Consider the following 20,952-nt stretch of genomic DNA (forward strand, 5'->3'; position numbering starts at 1 on the left):
AAGAGCAAAAGAAACGCCATGTCGCCTCTCTGTAGTGGGATTTAGCAAGGCCGTAGCTTGAAACGTGAAGGGGGCACCAATGGGCAGAGACCCCCAAACTTGTGGTTAAAAAACAAAACAAAACTGGATTTTGGAGTGCCAGGAGGCCTGTTTCCTCTATGCCAAGAGATTGCTTCAATTACTCAGTAATTGACTTAGTCCCTTAGCCTTTTGGCTTTCACTAACTGCCTTGAGACTATTACTCCTTACAACCTCTTGTATTTTTACCTAGTAGAGTTAATATTAGGGGGAAAACTCACGTATATGATTATGAAACATTTGCCCTAAACCCAGTAATAATAGTGATCATTCGTCCCTGTGTTTCTATCTAAGTAAGTTGTAAGAAATGCATTTTCTCTATGCTTATGTTTTTCTTTTCCTTCTAAATAATGCATCACCAATTCCATTATGATCCTTCTGGATGGTTTCCTGTTTTAAGTTGGAATCTGTTGGACTCATTCTGACTTAACACCCTTCACCTTAAGGACAGTATCGGCATGGCTTTGGTGACAGGGCCCTACAATTTAACCCCCTCAGAGGAAAGACTACCACTTTTCAGGGTCCTCATACCACTTCCTGGACTCCTCATCTTTGTTCCATATGGTCAATTCAAGTAGAAAGAGGTCCAAGCCAGCCTAGTTTATGCATCATGACTCAAAGTAATGGCAAGTGAAAATGAACACTATTACCCAATACTGTTTGAACTCTGAAAAGCTTTATTTTAATGCAAAATAAAACCAAGTACAATTTATATAGTCATATGGAACAAAAATTCCAAATGCTTTCTGTGGTACAAAAAGGAACAATCTTTCAAATTTAGCAAAGACGCCACCCCTTTCATCCCCCATATTCCAAAATATGATTTCACATAATTTTTCTTTAGAACTTTTGAACAGATTTGGTATCATAAAATCACAGGAAGTACTAGAAAAAGTAGTTTATAAACAACAGGTTTTGTTTTTACATCCTGATAGTAAACGGCACTCCAGTTAGTGCAGACTGAGTGAGAATACTTTCTCAAATCACTGCAATCAGGGATACAGGCTAGAAGTGTAATCAGGGGCCATTAACTCCCTCAACATCAGGACTCTCTAGTCCACCTTTGAAAAATCAGCCCTTGAGGGATGCTATTATGACTTAGGGATGTGGGTGAGAAAAATGGTCTCTTTAAGAGACCTGGCTGCATATATGATGTGGGACCAATTTTAGTCTGCCCAAGGTTTCTCTGATCACAAAGCTCACTCTGCAGGGATCTCTTCCAGTGACTACTCCTTTCTCCACCATCACTGGGCTATCATTTCTTCCCAGGCTGACATGGATGAGGAGTGCTGAGAAATAGCATCTTTGGTTATTCCTATTAACGGCTCTTCCTGACATAATGGCACCAAATATGGCCACAGCATGACTCATGGACTCAGAAAGCAGGAGAGAAGTCTCTCCAGTAGAGAGACCTCCACTTTCAAAAGAGCTGTATTTAGAATCTCAATGTTTCAAATTATGTGATGTTTTTCAGGCCCATAGGTAGCCCATATCTATCAGGGATATTTTTCGTTCCTTCTAAATCCTTCAGAATTCAGATCAGCTTGCATGGGAAGAGGAAAGGATGCTGGCTTTCCATATTGGTCCAGACTCGTGAGTCCATCACCATGCGGAACTCCTGGTGTAGAAACCTTCTTTTACCTGATGCAGACTGATTACACGTCTCTGCTTTGTAGGCTCAGAGAGTGGCCTGAAGTAGCTGGAGGTTTGACAGTTTGCCCATGGTTTGTTAAAGTCAGTATATGTGTGAGACCCTAAATTCGAATCCAAATCTTCCTTATTCCTTACCCAGCCCTCTGTATCCAACATACCATGTTCCCTCTCAGTAGTGGTAGGAAGTAAATAGGAAACTAGATTTAGAGTTAGGAAAACCCATATCGGAAAATACTTACTAGCTATGTGATGCTAGGCAGGTCACTTAACTCTCTGGGCATCTGTAAATACCCAATAAAAATGAATAAAGGGGTAAAAAACAATCTGTTATCAGATGACTCATCTGAAGTTCTATGTTTTCTAATAATAAGCCTGGCTCCCATTTCCTGAATTTTTTTACATAACCACCATGACCTATCTTCAACCCTTGGATTTTGTGCTGTGGAAAGGCACAACTTGCCCCCTTGCCCACCTTATTCCAAGAGCAATAGTCTAGCAGCCCAAAGGTCCAAGGCACTGATGAGATATTTCCTTCTTTTGCTGCTAATGGAGGGTAGAATTTTTCTACCACTATAATTTCTGATGATCTATTCCCAGATATTACCCTTTTTACCTATTCCTTCAAACACAGGAGGGAAATAGGGGTCTGTAAAAATGTCTACTGACTTAAGGCAAAAACATCATTTTGAGTCCTAAGTGACCTATTGGGTCAGATTAACAGCAAGGAAGGGGTTTGTTTGATGGGTCTTTCCTAAGTGGCACCAGCCATGGCATTCCAGGGGGGTTATTGGAGTTCTGAGCTATGTGAAGACTACTGAGTGAGTTTTCCAAAGGCCATAAATAAAGTGGAAGTTTGTTTTTCACCCCATGCTGATTATGCTGTGTTTTTCCTAAATACTGTAGATGAGGTCTGTAAATGGTGCTGTGGTGCCCTGAGAAGGGATATATTGTGTAGTGATTTATTAAGCCCTCCCTTGAGTTCTGAGCTGTTTCTAATTGTTGCCTGGCTTGATAAAGGCACTGTCACAAACATACAATATTAGTTCCTTTCCAGCCGGGCCAATGGGATGTGGGTTATATTTCAAAGGAGCAAAGGGAACTATCTTAATTTATTTTTCACTCACTTTAAGTGGACCTTCTCGGCACTGGCTGCTTCCCTGAGGTTACCACATTTTTATTGACTGTGTACACAGTACAAAAAGCCTTCTCCAGAGAAGCTCAGACCCAGTCTGTGTGCAGTAGGTGGAGTACGTGCTGGGTTTCCATGTGGGAACGTGAAAATGAGGGCTTTCTTTCTATTAAGGTCCCTCCTCTTGCCCACCATAGACTATTTAACCTCATGGTACTTCCCTCTATCCAGATGTTCCCCTTTGTGGTCACATCCTTTACCAATAAGCTGAAGTTTCTGGCTTCCAGCCCATAAGAGCTAAGCTAGAAATGGGGCGGGGCAGAGAAGGAAAAAACCAAAGAGCTCATTTCTAATGACCCATTACAAAGGACATTTCCCCTTACTTTGTCTTTTTCATTTGCAACATTTATTAAGCCTGAGGGTAAGACCTCATCATCCCTTTCAGCACACTCCCTACCTGCCCACCCATCAACCTGGTGTATCTGCATTCTACAACAAGTATTCAATCAGCACCTCCAAGGTAGGACTGCCTTAAAGACCCAAGTGGATCCCCAGTGAAGTCACAAGCACAAGCAAGAACCAAATAATTAATTCCCAGGTGGGAAAACCTGGGACTTTTAATAAAATCAGGTGCTCCTGTACTGGAATGTGGCAAAAAAAACCACGTTAGATCTTTTTACCCAGCTCCCACTGAGTACTGTTAACAGGAATTCAAATGAGGTTCTGATCCTCCACAGTTCCAGGATGGCTCATGACGCTGAGAGATAGAAAAGGCAACATCCTGGTATGTCTCCAACAGGAAATTGTAGTTAAGAATATTTGAGAGAGATATCCCACCAAACTCCACTTCCTCTATAAATCTGTTTAGAACCTAAACTTGGGGGGGGGGGTGGAAGGAGGGATGGACCTCAGACATCATCAAGTCCAACTGATTACCTCCTTTACAGATGAGGAAATTGAAGTCTCTTTTTAAGCTTCTTTCTCCATTTGTAAAATGAGGTCATTGGACTAGATGGCCCTGAACTAAGTTCCTTCTGGTTCTAGACCAATGGTCCTAGAATCCCATGGTTAAGTGACTTGCTTAAGGTCACGTAGCCATTAGAAGATCCACGTGCTTCTAATTCCTACTTTAGTGTTCCTTCTGCCATTCAGCATAGCTTTTTCTCAGTTATCACTTTGTAGAGACGGAACTCAGTTTTATTTTATTTGTTATAAATGTTATTATCATGGAAACATATAATTGGAAAAGGTGGTGGGCTAGGCAAGAGATCAACAGATTACAGACTGCTCAAGTGATACCTATGAAATATAAAAAGACCAAGGGGAAGGCCTCCATTATGTAGGTTGATGCCCTGTGGAAGATAATTAGGGGAGCATGAACCAGAAGATGAGGATGGATTGTGATCTGCATGGACTGAGTAAACACCTATATCGATGACATCGCAGATACATGAGAGTGAGGAAATATTAATCTGGGATAGAGGGACCCTTGGTGTTTAGTAGCACAGTAATTAATAAATCCACTTAACCCCACCTCCCCATTGTAACAAGGTCAATGGTCGAAGGTGACCTCTAGACCCGTTTTTCTTTTTTTAAAGAATAAGCAAGCACTCTGAAGAGTCTTATAGCATTTCTTTTGAAGAGGCCCAGATCTAGACAAACTGTTCTGCCTCCAGGTTTTGAATGTTCCTCAAACAGTTCTTTGTTTGCTTTCTCATTTTAGGTCTAGTTACAATCTTTGAATTGTCCATTCATAAGTGGAAAATGGTCATAGAGTTCAAAGGAACTGCAATCGATTTATCCGTCTTAAAGCCCTTGGAAGATTTTTTTTAAATTTATTTTTAAAATCTTAAGATCCCTTCTCTGCCATTATACTTTGCAGTCAAATGAGCTAGGTTGTGAGATGCTGGAGCCCTAGTCTCAGCTGTACAGTACACAGTCCTGGATTTGGTGACAGAAGATGTGTGTTCGAATCCTGACTGTCATCTCTGACCTGTGTGACCACAGCCACTTTTTCCTTTCTGAGTCTCAGATTTTTCATTTTTCAAATAGATTGGATGCCCTCCCTTCAGCTCTAACAGTATGGGATTTCTATTGACCTCCCAGAGAATGAGGAACATCATGTTTATTCTTAGGGAAACTGAGGAATAGAAAGAAATCTCTGGTCCTGTCACACCCTCCCTCTACTAGGGTCCTCCCAACTGCCTTGTCCGCTGTTACTAAGAAGACAGAGATAAAGATTACCCCAGTTTGTGGCCTCTTCATCCCTCCCCGCTATCTTCTCCTTTCTTGTTTTCTTTTCAAAAAGAAAACCTCCTATGTTAACTTTATGTTTGCCTTTAAAAGTTAGTTTTTCAGAACTGTGTTTTCCTACATCCTACCCCTTCTTTTGCTTAACACACACACACACAAATTCAAAACAAAACCAAATCGACATCAGAGTGCAGCCTTAATGAACACATACTGTTTGTCCACCACTCCCTGGGCCATTTTGTTTTAAAGACCCAACAAGTCTCCTCCCAGCTGTGGTTGGCATTTAGCTCCCTGTAGTGCAAATGGGGATTGTTTGGCACTTATTACTGAATTGGCACCTCCAGGGCACTGAATCCAGGGAGGCCCAACAAGAAGGTTCTCTTCCTTCCCAAATGAGGATTATCTAGAGAAGTCTGAGCCTTAAAATAGACACAGCAGCTAAATAATTACAGGTTGGAAACCCGGGACTGCTTCTGAGATCTGGGGCCTCTCTGATATTGTGGCCAGGAAAAGGAGGAAAGGAAGGAGGAAGGACCAGGTCAACTTTGGCCCTCCTGCTGGCTCTCAGGCTCCTCCATCTAAGGAGAGAATAAGTATGCCCTTGTGGAATATAGCTTTAGGCTGCATGTGACAAGAGCCCGCTCCTTTCCTCATGATTGATCGGTCCTTGAAATACCAGCCTCTCAGCAGCTCTCACTGATTTTCAGGATTCCTCCTGAGGCCTGATGTGGAATTTCTACCTCACCCTGTTTTTAATCGGGAAAATGGAAAATATAACTGAGGCCCCCCATTCCTATAGCCAGTTCAGGCTTACCAAGCACTTTTCCTAGTTGGCAGGTATAGTCTGTGAAACATTCAATCAAACCAGTGGTACCAGGGCCCTGACAGATACTAGAGATAAAGAAATACTGTCTTTCTCTGACAGAAAACTTCTGAGGAGCCACTTCTGTTTCCTTCTGTTGCTAAAATAATAACCCCACTCCAGGCGCACCAGATTTGTAGTCTTGTATACACCATGGCCATAGGTACTGGCTTTCTGATTGTAAAAACCCTGCTGTTGCTTCGGCTCCCAAATGGATAAGGATCTATAGCAGAGACTGTCTTAACACCAGCGGTAATCTTTAACAGAGGAGCTGCTGTGTGTGTGTGTGTGTGTGTGTGTGTGTGTGTGTGTGTGTGCGTGCGCGCACGTGCACGTGGGCTCATATGTGTGGAAAGGTCCAGTGGTGCATGTTATCTAGCTCTGGGACATTCCACTTAGTGTATCTAACGATGTTATTTACTTTTCAGCTACCACTTCTGCTCTGAGTTTAACTGGTTTAAAAGCATTTTAATGTACAGTACCACTGTTTTCATGGCCTGATCAGACATATTGTACCTTCCTTTTTCCCCTCTGATTGGCCTTAAGTGATTTCCTCAGTGAGAAGAACCTAATCTGTACCTGCAGCAGAAAGAACGGTTCCAGTTCACAGATAATTTTATAGCCAAGAAGACTTTGGGGGACCGAGAGGAAAAAAGAACAAGGCAATTGTAGACGTCTTTTTTCCACCTGTGTCCCACTATACGGCGGCAGTCATGGGGTTCTTCTGCCGGGGGTCCTGGGCTCTATATGGGTACTGTTCTGGGCTGGCTGCCCGCTGTCCTGTTTTGCCTATTTCGTGATATGTTGGCACTCTGTGGTGTTGAGGCGGTGAAGGTGGGACGTCTTGTCGGAAAGGTCCTTTGTGGTGCATGGCTGGAGGGGGTGGGTAGTACTGAGGATAGCGAAGGTCTGTCACCCTCACATCCTGGGCACGGGGGTAGCTTCCTTTAGGAGGATGAATGGGCTGTATTCCTGGGTAATAAGGAAGTTCCCTTTCCTTGTATATCAACCGAGGTCCTGTTAGGTAATCTGCTGGTTCTGTAGGTCCTCGCCTAGAGAGAAAAAACACAGACACGTGTTAGAAAAAAAAAGCCAGGGTTCTCAGGGCTACTTCTGTTCTCTTTGAGGGGGCTGGAGAAGTTCCATTTCCTAGAGACTCACAGCCCTACATGTCAGAGGATTTGTCATGAGTTTAAATTCAAACTGTGTTCTCTACTCCTTAAGTCACCTTGGGCAAGTTACTCGATCTCACTAAGTCTCAGTTTTCTCATTTGTAAACTGAGGTAGTTAAACCAGATCAGATGTTCTTACCCTTTTTTTCCCCTTTTTATCCTGGACTTCTTCAGCAGTGTGGTGAAGCCCATGTACCTCTACTCAGAATAATGTGTTAAAATGCATAAAAACACAGGAAATTAATTATACTGAAATGAAGTTATAATTTTTCCCCCTATCCAAACTCCTTGAAATCTATCTACAGACTCCTTGGGGTTCAGGGACCCTAGGTTGAGAAACCATAGATTGGATGAACTTGAAGGTTTCTCCTAAGTCTAAACTCTACCATAGTAATACTAGCTGACCTTTATATAGCAGTTTAATGTTTGCAAATTCTTCATAGTTGCATATACTGTTACATTTGATGTTTCAAATCATGGTGCGGGAGAAGACTTTGGAAAGCCCCTTGGACAGCAAGGAGGTCAGATCCGCCAATACTCAAAGAAATTAATTCAGGCTGTTCACTGGACGGTCAAGTAATGAAGCTGAAGCTTAAATACTTTGGCCACATGTTGAGAATGTGGGACTCACTGGAAAAGACTCTGATGTTGGGAAAGATTGAAGGCAAAAGGAAAAGGGCATGGCAGAAAATGGGAAGGGTATCATGGGAAAAATGAACACATGCTTGGACAGACTTTGAGAGAAAGTGGAGGACAGAAGGGCCTGGCGTGCCAGCGTCCACGGGGTCACAAGGAATACGACACCACTGAGCAACAAATCGTAACAGCATTTCTGAGGCAGGTGCGATTATAATTTCCATTATATAGATGAGGAAACTGATTGAGGTTAAGTGACTTGCCCAAGGTCTCATAGGAAGTCATACAATTAGTATCTGAGGTACGAATTGAACCTAGGTCTTTCTGACTCTAAGTACAAGACTGTATCTGATCTCCCTCACAGAAGCCCATTGATGGTGAGAACACATGAAAAGGGCATGGTATCTGCCTCCATTCCTTTTCTAGATTTGGTGTTGGCAATTTAAAGGCACCAAAGTCACCGAACTCTGGAAGCCACTCCTGGCAGCCTCCACTTTTCCCTGTGGTCTGCTCTTTCCTTAGGATGCTACGACACGGGGGAGGAGAGGCTCAAATTAGAAAAAAACAATTGGAAACAAATGATATTAAAATCGCAGATTTTGGGTAAGAGTTATTGCCACACTACACTCTGGACATAAACTACCTAACTGCTTGGCAAGAACCAAACCAGTTGCTGGATGCATACCCTTCCATGTGTAGGCTAGCAAAAGAGTCTGGGGTGAGTGAGAAGTGAACACAGCCTTCCTCCCTCCTCCCACAGCCCCTACCCATCTTCCCACTGGAAGACAGGAAGCCTCTCCTATTCCATTTGCTGTAACAGGAGCAGAAAGTCTTTAAACAATGTGCAGATGACTGCATCTTATCTAGCCCGGGGATAAACAGATGAGTTCAGTTTGCAGCTTTGCCAATCTCATAAACCTTCTGTGCATGGATATTCACACCTCCCTGCTCCTTCCCCACTGCCACTCGCCCCTCCCCTTTTCTTTTTAAGAAAACAAAAACAGCAACTTAAACACATCAGTCTGACAAGCTCTCTTAGCTTCAGAACTCCAAAAGGCTGGAGCTCCTGAAGGGAAGGGCTGGGAGAGAAGAAGACAGTAGCTGTGGTTAATTCAACCGGCTGCCAGACGGGGAGGAAAACACCCTAGAAGTTGGGGAGGCTGAGGGTAAAACAGCTCTGTGAGCTTCCTGAATCAGTGAGGATTTGACAAGCTCTGGTGCTTGTGACAAGCAACATGTGAGCATGTGAGTATAGCCCTACAAATGTGCCGGGGAAGCCCCCCTTTTATCTTCCTACGTCTTAATTCTACCAGGCATCATGATGATTGATGCTCCTGCCGTGTCCCATTTAACTTGGGACAGTTGTCAGCAAATGAAAGTAAGCTGTTTTATGTTCATTAAACATTTGGTTCAGGGCTGTGATTCCAATCGTGCAGAGAACTCCTGGGGTGGGATCTCCCTCCACCAATGCAAATTGCCTATTCATCTCTAAATTATAGTTTTAGGGAGTTGTCTGAGGCGCTGAGCAGTTAAGTGACTGGCCCAAGGTCTCACAGCTCTTTTTCATAGGATTAGAGGTTAAAGCTAACAGGGACCTTAAAAGTAATCGAATCTAAGCCCTTCACTTTACTTATGGAGAAATTAAGGTCAAAAGAGGCTAAATGACTTGCCCAGGTTACACAGGTAGTTAAGTGTTTAAAGTGGGATCAGAATTAGGATCTTTCTGACTTCTAGCCAGCATTCTATCCTTGAGGCCTGAATCTAGGCCTTCCTGACTGTTAGCCTGACCCTTTACCCATTAGGCAACATTGCCTTTCCTACATGAATGTTGGTTTATTTGAAAATGCCTACAACAAGCAGTAATAATAATATCTTTAAGGTTTGCAAAGCACTTTACAAATATTGTCTCATCTTGAGAGAGAGGTGCTATTATCACCTGCATTTTACAGGTAGGAAAATGGAGTCAGACAGAGATTAAGTGCCTTCCCCAGGGTCAAACTGTTAGTAAGTGTCTTCCTTACTCCAAGTCCAGAGCTTCATCCATTGCTGTCTAGCTGATATTTATATAGCTCTTTACACTTTACAAAGCATTTTATTTACATTATCTCATTTGATCCTCATAAGAGCACTCTGAAGTAGGGAAGAGAAGTCATGTGAACTGTGCTACATCATTATGAAACAGGCTTGGCTTAGGGAGATGAAGGTGACTTGTCTAAAGTCTTGCAGCTGCAAAGTGGAAGACTCAGGACATGAACACAGGACCTCTACCTCCAAATCCAAGGTTTTGCCAGAACACTTCTATCTATCTATCTATGTATCTATCTATTTATCCATCTCTATCATCATTCTATCATGTACCTATATCTACATATCATCTATCCACATCCATCCATCTATCCATCTCTCTCTCTCTCTCTCTGCCTGTCTGTCTGTCCATCCGCCTGTCCTCCCGTTTATCTATCTATCTATCTATCTATCTATCTATCTATCTATCTATCTATCTATCTATCTATCTATCTATCTGCGTGCCTGCCTGCCTGCCTGTCTGTCTGTCTATCTATCTATCTATCATACAGGTAGTAAGTAAATGAGGCTGGATTTGAACTTGGGTCTTTCAACTTCCTAACTAATTTTCTAGCTAATGCATAAAAGCTGTGTGTTACCTAGATGCCACAGAAGATATAAGACAATAAATAGAGATCGCTGCAATACAAATACTTTGTTGTATGGTGGCAAGTATCCTCACTTTGCTTATCCGCAAAATGATATGCTTGACATCTATGAAATGATGAACCATCAAGAAGGTTTCAGTCTAGTGGAATAAAAGGGACACTAAATAGTTATTACATTGTAGTAGTTCTTATCATGAGAGTAGGGAGATTTTGGGGGTGGGGGTGGGGGTGGGAGGCATGAATTTGAAAGGGGAAAAAAATCTCCATTTTTCCTAACCTCTACCTAGAAATTTGCATTTCCTTCAATTATAAATTTTAAAAAGTTATTCCACAAGTTTCACTATACTGCCAAAGGGGTCCCTGACATAAACAAGAACAAGAACTCCTTCATTTAGAGGGCCACTAAACTAAACGCTATGTGACATATGAGGGCAAAGGTTGTGACCAACCAAGGAAGGTCTCCTGGAGAAGGTGCTGTTTTAGTGAAGTTTTATTCCATAATACTCTGGGCACCCTACCTCCCTTGGCACATGAGATACAAATATCTCATCTGTTGCTGCTGGTCTGAGGGAAAACAGGATTGCTATTTCATCTCTCTTTTCTGTTTGAAGGTTATTTCATTTGAGAATGTTTTCAGTATCCATGACATCTTTCATCTTAGAATTGGAGTCTTTCCCTTACCAGCTCCAATTTTTCTTTTTGTCCATGCTGGAGATTTCCAAAACACTTAGAAAAAAATAAGGCCTTAACCTGTGTTTCCTCCGCAACTCCCCTGAAGAGCTTTCTCGGCATGAAGTGAAACGTGGTTTTCCTGCACTCGCTTTAAGCCCACAGGGTAAATCACTGACATACGCAACGCACAAACATTATCTGCCTCAAAATGAACATACAACCAACCCTCCCTCTGGAGTCTCTTAGTGAGAATGTTTCCTGTTTAAAATGGAAAGAGAGAAAGGAGGAATTCCAGGCCTTGGACTTTTAGGGTCCTGTTCTCTCCCTGGAGACTCTTCTCTGTTAAAACAGCACATTATAAAAGACAGGCACTCTGGGTTGTTTTTTTGGTGAGACAAGCCAGACTAAGTGCTGAAGGGGCGGAAGCCACCCTCCGAGATACAATCCCGACTCACTGCAGGCGTTGAAGACAATTGGTATCTCTTCTCACACACCTCACTGTTGTGACAGGGTCCAACTTTCACAGAAGGGAAAAGTGAGGTTTCATTTTCCTATGGGCAGACAGGGCAGAGTCCGAGATGATTTCACGATCCCGTTCCTAGTTTCCTTTGAGGGGAAACTTTATGACTGGAACTTGTGCTTACATGTGGTAGAAACCAAGAGTGAGGTGGCTGTTCTTTGTCAAGAACAAAATAATGGAAACCATATTATCCTGTAAAATCCATCATAACAGTTATCTTTTGGGGAGAGAAGAAAAACAATATGCTGGCCTATGAAAACACGCAGAGTTAGTGTTTCAAAGAGTGCTAAAGACACTGAATATTTCTCCTTTTAGGGTCTCTGATATTCATAGTACCTTCTTGCTTGGAGATTTCTTGTAGACATTTTTCTTTAACCTACTAGATACTTTTTTTTCTGAGCAAAAAGATTTCTAAGTGCTTGCCCACATAATTGCTCTTTCAAAAAATAATTTTATCCATATTTATGTTTTTGCATCATCTCTGTTTCTTTGTGAATTTTCAATGTGGTATGAAGAAATGAAAAAAAAAGGAGAAAAAAGTTCCATAAAACTAAGAAACACATTAAAAAAAATCTGCCATTATAGTCAGGATCACACCTATGGTCCCCTACTTCTATAAAAGGCCCAGGTGAAGGACTCGTCATCTTATAATTTTTATTTAGGGTAAATCTTGATCACTATGATTTCGTAGCATTTGGTTTTGATTGTTTTTGTTTGTTTATTCTTCTTCCATTTACTTCTTTTTTGAGGCAATTAGCGTTAAATGACTTTTCCAGGGTTACACAGCTACTAAGTGTCTGAGGCCAAATCTGAACTCAGGTTCTCCTGACTCCAAGGCTGGTGCTCTATGTACTGTGCCACCTAGCTGCTGCTTGCACTTACTTTCTTGAAGTCATTGTGTATATTGTTTTCCTGGTCCTGCATCACAATGTTTATGTAAGACTTCCCATGCTTCTCTGGGAACATACATCATGTTCGTCATTTCTTATGACATAATACTTAATGTCACATCACCTTTGCATCCCATAACTGATGTAGGCATTCCACGATCAAGGGGCATCTACTTTGTTTTTGGTTCTTTGCTATCACCAAGAGTGCTCATAAATATTTTGATGTATTTGGGGCCTTTCCTTTTTGTTACTGATCTCTTTGGAGTACACTTACTAGCCTTTTTTTTAAAGGATGTTTAAGCCTGAAGGTAAAACTCCCCCCTTAATAATTACAGGATGTTGGCAAAAGATAAAGGAAGGAGAAGAGGGAGATTACATGATAGCTCTGCTCATCTTTAGCTTCCCTGATAGTGGTTTCTTTACTGGTTTGGAACCTTATCTTTGCGGATAAACATATAAACCAATACCATTCTGGGCCATCATAAATACTAATCATAGAGACTGCTGCATGCATAGTACCTACAGTGAGAAATCCAGGAGCAACCTCCTCTGGAGATTTTGATCCAAATAGGGAATGCATCACTATTTTAAGACATCTCATTTTTCATGAGACCTTGTGAGCTCTATCTATGCATGTTACTATTTTTCCAAAAGAATAAAAAAAACCTTCTTCCCATTTAAAATATTACACAAGGATACCATAATCATTTCTGCAAAGAGGGGGAAAAATGTTCGTTTTCTTTGGAAAATGGCTTGCCCAGGACTCTACCCCTTTCTGATAGGCAGAAGGGTCAATCAATCCAATGATCTACAAGTGTTTATTATGTAGCAGTTGTTCAGGATAGAAAGATAAAAATGGAACAGCTCCTACCTTCAATCACTTTGCATTCTATAGGATGAAACAACAAACACACATATAAGGAAGTACACAAAATAGACAAAATAATGCAGGGTAATTTAGGGGTGGAAGAGAACCCCCTCCCCTGCAGCTGGGGGAACCAGGCAAGAATTCACGTAGGAGGTGGTGCTAGAGTTTCATTGTGAAGGAGCTAGGCATTCTAAGATGTAAAAATAAACAGAGAGTGGATTCCAGGCCTGGAGAAGAGCCTAGACCAAGTGATGGATGCAAGACATGGAATGTTGTATGTGAAAAACAGAAAAGTAGGCCAGTTTGGCTAAACTTTAGCGTAACTGAGGAGAATGAGGAGTAGTAAGTCGAGGAAGGCAGTCTGGAGCCAAACTGTGAAAGGCTTTAAATGTCCAAAAGGAGAGTCTGTAGTTGATTCTAGAGGAAATAGGGAGCCACTGGAGTTCATTGAGGAAGGGAGTGATATATTCAGATCTATGCTTTAGAAAAATCACTTTGGCAGCTGTGTGGAGGATGGGTTAGAGAAAGGGCAGGTAAGATGAAAGAAGAACAAATAAGGTTCTGTGGTCTTTTAAGTCCTATCATCAATGACCTTCTAAGAGGACTTAGGGACAATGGTACTACAATGACTCCACAAATCAATGAGAATGAGCTGGATACAAGGATATCAGTTACAGAATGGCTATGGCCATTCATTAATACAATTTTTATTATGATACCATATTAGTCTGTCCATAATTTTTACTGCAAATTTAGTCATTTGACTCAGGTTTGGCAAATATAGTGTAAAGAACAAGAATCTTGCAAGTTGCATCAGAAGGCTTTCAGCATTGACAATCGGGTTCTGGTGGCAGAGTTCCTAATTCAGAGACTCAAGATTCTCGAATCCTCCAAAGGCTTAAGTGGTGCCTGGTGGCCCTAGATACATCTTGGATATCTCAATAAGTTTCTCTTTTAGGGGGATAGAGGAGAGTTAGTGAGTTGGGAAATAGTGAAGGGAAGAGAGACCAGCTGGAAGAAGCTCAGAGAAACACAAGGTATAAGAGTTAAAAAGCCAGAACTGATTGACAAGTAAAAGGAAACGTAGATATTTTCCTTCCCCGCACAAAGCATTAAAGTCATTACTTATAAAACTCCTGAGTAGCAGACTGGAGCTCTTTTGAGTCTTATAAAGCACTCTGTGTACACAGAAAGAAATGAGGCAAGTATCAAACAGATCCTTAACCCATGATCATTTTTTTAAAAAAATAAAGCTAAAAAACAGTAGGGAGGCACATAGTTTTTGAGAACCAAGTTTGGTGCCCAAGTGGAGGGCAACTGAATGGCCTGAAATCATTGGTGCCATCTGCATGAGCTGCCTGCATCTCTCAGCCAGGGGCAAAGAGCTCACAACATCATGTCCACCACAAATATACCACCTATGGATTCTTTGAGGCTTGAGCTGATATAGGTACCTTCTACTCCTGTTCTTTTCCAAACAATGTACAGCAAAAAAAAAAAAAAAAATCAGATAATGTAAACTAATACAATCCCAGGCTCTCAAGTAGAACATGCCATGGGCAGAGAGAGAGGGCTGTTTTTAGTTTGAGGACTGTGTTTGGAATTCCTATAGTGTCGGGTTTCCCGTTACCAGGCCTTTATCCCCTGGTCCAGGCACGAATGTGGTCGGCCAGGATTAGGGGAACACTCTGCAATGTATATTACATAGCTTCAACTTCTATAGACTTTACAGAACTATAAAATATAATGATCATTTGATGACCTGTGTTACAAAAAAGACTGTGGAAAAATTTCTAACTTTCACCACTCCGGTTTCCCTTTGCATTATGAGGAGGGGGCCCTGGCAGTTGGTGGAAGATTTTAGTGGAGATAAAGTTCAGATACAGATGTGACCATTTTCAGATTTTCTTTCACAACATTTCTTTGGAATTTAAAAAGAGGTGACAATTACTGAGCAATGGGAAGGGGTGGGAGAAGAGGTCTATTTAAGAAGACAGTTGCTAAATTCACATCTCATTTTTGCTTCTGTTCTGGAGTTATAACCTTGCCCCCCGCCCCCCAACACACACACACACACACACACACACACACACACACACACACACAGCCTGATATCAATTTTGTTATTAACAAGTAGTGGTGGGGATGGGTTAGGGGAAGATGAATTCCGAACTCATGGGCACCAGTTCAGCAGGTACAAAAAGGGCGCACTCAGACTTTTTTTTAATCCTTTTTTTGCCCTTTTTAGGGGTGAGAGAGGATTACAGAAGGTGGATACCATAGGATTTAATGATCCAAAGTTAATGCATAAGGGGAGAGCTTTCAGAATGAGCTCAGGACTTCATGCATTTGAATCCAGTTGGAGAGTACTTGCTGTTGGCTTTACAAATGTCTTGGGGTCTTCTCAAAAGATTCTGGTTTTTAATCAGACAGAATGACAATGCAAAAGAACTTATCATTTGATTATTTATTTATTTGTTTATTTTCCCCTAAGACCCCTGGTTCTAGACCCTAATTATTTAAATGTTTCCTTATTTCACTCCATGGTGATGGGAGAGTCATTGGTAGATCTCCAAGGTTAGGCTTCAGAGGCTACCAGAGTTCGCCATTTGGAAGGTATGAATTTCCTATTTCCTTTTCTTTCTTATTTTTCCTTATTCTTCCCAATGCAGAAGCACCAGATATTCTCTAGAGATGTGAAGGTCTGTTGTTTTTATAGCACCCCCTACTGGGCCACTCCCAGTTTTACAATCTTTACAATCAGCATATAGGTTACTAACTCCACATGTGAGCCACTCAAAAGTTTCCCCTCTTTACAAGCTGTAAATGCAACCAATCAAAAGTCTAAAAAGGGAAAATCCTTAACGCCTCATTTTCCCTATTATGTTCCTTCATATCCATTAATTTAATCAAATTAGTGGGTGGGGGAATCAATTGATCAGTCCTGCTCCCATACAATTAATTTGTCTTCTGCAGTCACTTTTTCTCCCCTGATAGATGAAAAATTTTGGATTTTGAAATTTTGTTTTAGATAGAGGAAAAATTTTGGATTTTGAAAATTTTTTCTAGATAAATGGATAAAATATTTATGATAAGGTGTCCACATCTAATCCTTAATCACCTCCCCACCCCGAATGATTTCTAAAACTACATAATCAAATTTCGGGAGGGTAAAACTGTCTTTGGTATTACACTATTACAACTCCTGTACCCTAAGGATAAGCAGCACAGTGTGACTCTTAAATATTGCTGCTTATACGAAGAAGAAAGCAAAATGTATACTTTATTAAGATATGGGAAGAATTTAATTATCAACCAGTTTTTGCTACTGAAATACTTAGGATCAAAAATTCAAAGACAGAAATGTAGGCAACGTCAGTAGTGCAAGTATGTATGCCTGCGTTATGGCATACATACTTGCTTAGGACTTAATTTTGTAGAGTTGCTTTTAAATGTGGCATGATGCAGAATATTTTTACGTGACTGGTACAGCGATGTGGTCTAGAATTCTGCCAAGCAGATGCCACAACAGGATGGCAAATTGTGGCAGGAGCAGCATTTACTACTAATAACAAGGCTGGAAGATTTCTGCCACAGAAACTAGTTTTTTCTCTAATAAAAAGCAGTTAAGTACTATGGGATCCACTGTCTTTGGAGTCAAAGAAACTAGGGTTATATCCCTCCTCTGGGCAAACTGCCTCCCTGGGTTTTAGCTTCTTTATCTGTCAAACAATGGGGCTGGGCTAGCTGGCCTCAGAGCTTTCTAACTCTGGGCCTTCCTGATCTAGCTCTATGATCCTTTGTTGGCGTTCAGTCTTTTTCAGTCATGTCTGACTCTCCATGGCCTCATTTGGGGTTTTCTTGGCAGAGGTACTGGAGTGGTTTGCCCTTTCTTTTTCTAGCTCATTTTACACATGAGGAAACTGAGGTAAACAGAGTTAAATGACTCACCCAGGGTCACACAGCTAGTAAGTGTCTGAGGCCAGATTTGAACTAGGAAGATGAGTCATCCTGACTCTAGGCCTGGCACTCTATCCACTGTGCCACCTGATAATAATAGTGCCTGGCATATAGACGGTGCTTAATAAATGCTTGTTGACTTTGACTTAATAGTTGAAATTTACATAGTACTTTAAGTATTGCAAAGCATTTCACATATGTTACCTTGTTCCTCCAAAGTATTATGGTTGTTTAGAGAAGAGAAGAATCATAATCTGATTAGGAGATTAGAAAAGGCTTCATGAAGAAGCTGCAATTTGAGAGGGGACTTGAAAGCAGTATTATCCTGGAAGTGGGAAAAGGAATCACAGAGGGTCACAGATTTTGAGCTTAGAGATCCCTAGAGTCTTAGAGACCAGCCCTATCATTTCATAGATGAAGAAACTGAGACGCAGAGCACCTATATAACTTAACTAAGGTGACACAGGTGGTAATGAGGGTCAATCTGGATTAGAACCCAGGTTCTTCTGACTCTAGAGTCATTGAGCTTTCTATCAAACCACATTTGAGGCAAGAAGGAAAAGAAGGAAGAAAGGAACTAAACGTGGAAAACTGATGAATACAACCACAAGCAGTCAAGTTTAAATTTCCATTCGTAGGCCTAAGCACAAAGGGCTGGCATTAAGTAGCATCAACTATTGTCAAGTTGTACAGACAAGGTTTTTGAAAAATTTTGAAACATTTTTGAAATGTAAATATAAAAACAAAAGTGCTTCATTGAAGACATCAACTTTACTGGTCCTGGCCATGTAACAGTGATGGTTTGCTTTATACAATACCCTGGGTAATAATGTCCACATATGGATGTGACATTTTTAACTTTAACTAACACTGTGTCCTATTTTATTACGACATTAATATAAGAATGCAAAAGACTTGGGGAGAGAAGAAATGCCTTTTTGAAGTCCAGTTTGACAGGGGCATAGAATGGTTAATGGAACAAAAGATTGGAAAGATACATTAGGCCAGGGTATGGAGGCCCCGAAAGCCAGCTGAGGAGTGGTAGCTATTTGTTAGGCAATGGAAACCTACTCATGAGACACAAGAAGCAACGAGACACAATTGAATATGTGCTAGAAGATTCCACTTGGCAGGGGGCATGTCAGATAGACTGGAAGAGCGAGAGATGAGGTGAAATAAGTAACTTACAACAAGCCTGAGCTATCCTGGTGGTCAAGAAGATCAAGGACATAGGCAAAATGAGGTTGAGCTGGGAAAATAGCCACCTACAGATGCTATTCAGCCAAAGGAGATTTCTCCAGGGAGGGGTTGGACTAGGAGGAGATAGTGAGGTTTGCCAGGTGTTTGAGAGTGGTAGTTTCATGAACAGGGAACAACCCATGTGGACTTGGAAACTGAACATTTGGCAAAATGAGACAGAAAGGTGTATCTGTACCGAGATGGCCTCTTCTGTTGGTAGCTGGGTTCATTCCTCTTTTATGCACACCTGTCAGATTCTATTTTGCATTATAGTTATTTATGCATGTATTATTCCACTCCTCCAGACTGAATTCAAAAGCAAAGGCTGTGTTTTCTTTAAGTCTCCTCCGGCACTTTGCATATAACAGGTAATTAATAAATGTTTACTAAATTACATTAAAGAGAAGGCAGGGAGCAGGAGGAAGAAGGAGAGAGGAGATGGAGCGGGGGAATGATAAGCATTAGATATTCCACTAAGATGGAGAAATGAGTTTTAAAAACCTGCCCCAATAAATAGCAGAGATTGGTGAGTGGGCTGGAAGAGGGTTAGCAATTTGACTCCATGAAAAAGCATGGGAAGTGTAAATGCGTGACTTTGGGGAAACCATTTAACTTCCCCGGGACTCAGCTTCCTCATCTCTAAAAGAAAAGGGTTATATGAGATGATCTTTATAGGTCCCTGCCTCTAAAGTCTATACATTTTAATTCCTTCTCATTTCCCAACTCCTCTGCCCTGGGACTTGGGGCAGGGGAGGGGAACCATTCAGAATCTTAAGAATAAAAGGAATCTTGGGGGCCTGCACCTAGACAGGAATCTCTTCCACAACGGTCCCAATGAATGGTCATCCAGACTTCTATTGAGGGCCCCAAGGGAGGGGGAACCAACTACCTTCCAAGGCATTCCATTGCATTTTGGAAGACTATAATTGCTAGAAGTGTTTCTTTGCATCAAGCTGAGATCTCTCTTTCTCTCCAACTTTTACCCCTCGTTCCAAATTCTGGCCGCTTTTTTTTTGTGGGGGGGTGTTAATTAGAATAAATCTAATCAGTCTTTCACATGACAGTCCTTCCAAATACTTAAGAACATCTATCACATCCCACTTCCGTTTTCTCTTCTCCAGGTTAACATCTCTAGTCTCTTCAGACTCTCTCCACAGGACATTGTCTTTGGGGCTCTGCACAGCTTCATGACACTCCTCTTGATATTCTCCAGCTTAGAATCCCAGGATCATCATTCAGAGTTAGGAAGGACTAAAGAGGCCATTTGGTCCAACTCCTTCAATTTTACAGATGAGGAAAACGAGGCAAATAAAAGTTCAGTGACTTGCCCAAGGTCACACAGCTTAGAAGCAGCAGAATTGGGATTGGAACTCAGGTCCTCTAACTCTAAATCCCAGGATTGCATTGTATTGTACCATGCTGCTTCTAACAATGATCTCCCCACCCCTACCCCCCACCAAAAAATGTGGTGTTTGGAACTGAACACAGCACTCCAGGTGGGTTGCAATAGCACAGGGCAGAGCATAGCAAGACTATCACCACGTCATTCTGAATAATAATCCTGTCATCAGACATTTCAGTCATGTCCAACCCTTTGTGACCCCATTGGGGGGTTTTCTTGGCAAAGATACTGGAGTGGTTTGGTACTGCTTCCTCCAAGCTCATTTTACAGATGAGGAAATGGAGGCAAACAGAGTTAAGTAACTCACCCAGGGTCAAACAGTTTGTAAGTATCAGAGGCCAGATTTGAACTCAGAAAGATGAGTCTTCCTGATTCCAAGTCCAGTGCTCTATCCACTTTGCCACCTAGCTGCCCTAAACCTGCTTAAGTCTAAGCTCACTTTAGTACTGGGAGCTGCTACGTCAGACTGTTGACAATCCGTTAAAACCTCCAGATCTTCTTTCCCATGAACTGTATGCCTCCCTAATTGTATGTTCTGGCCATGTCCCCACCCCAACCCTTTTCACTCTGGCCTCAAAAATTCTAGAAATTATATCTTTCTATTTTTTTGAGTTTTTATTGATAGCTTTTGTTTTTATATCACCAAATATGTCCCTGCTTCTCCCCTACCTTCCTTTGTAACTAAGAATATAAAAGAATATCTGTTTAAAGGGAGGTTATTATAGCACCGTACCACAAAGGGGGTTTGTGCTGGTATGTGAGAAGGTGCCTATACAGAGAGCACATAGATGGGGGGAATGATGATTATCAGACATTACACTATGAAGGAGAGATGGGAGGACAAAACATGTCAGAACATCCTCGGGCAGCATGGAAACAGGGGAGAATCAAGTTTCATCAGTAGAAAAATCAATTGCTTCCTGTTTTATTGGAAGGTTATTATGGG

The 20,952-nt window shown here is 41.5% G+C and overlaps 1 protein-coding gene across 2 annotated transcripts in view; it reads right to left on the reverse strand.

Moving 5' to 3' along the window:
* Window positions 1–732: 732 nt before the first annotated feature.
* The window catches only part of PARD3B (par-3 family cell polarity regulator beta), a 1,291,066-nt gene continuing 1,270,846 nt past the window's right edge, over window positions 733–20,952 (reverse strand). The window contains exon 23 of one of the 2 annotated variants that reach the window (XM_036754801.1): window positions 733–7,027. In XM_036754801.1, the coding sequence (XP_036610696.1) occupies window positions 6,673–7,027 (355 nt within the window). In that variant the 3' untranslated portion in view covers window positions 733–6,672. The remainder of the gene's footprint in view (window positions 7,028–20,952) is intronic. The other variant, XM_036754802.1, reaches the window with a different exon arrangement.

This window comes from Trichosurus vulpecula, chromosome 4 (genome assembly GCF_011100635.1).
Source record: "Trichosurus vulpecula isolate mTriVul1 chromosome 4, mTriVul1.pri, whole genome shotgun sequence".
NCBI lineage: Eukaryota > Metazoa > Chordata > Mammalia > Diprotodontia > Phalangeridae > Trichosurus > Trichosurus vulpecula.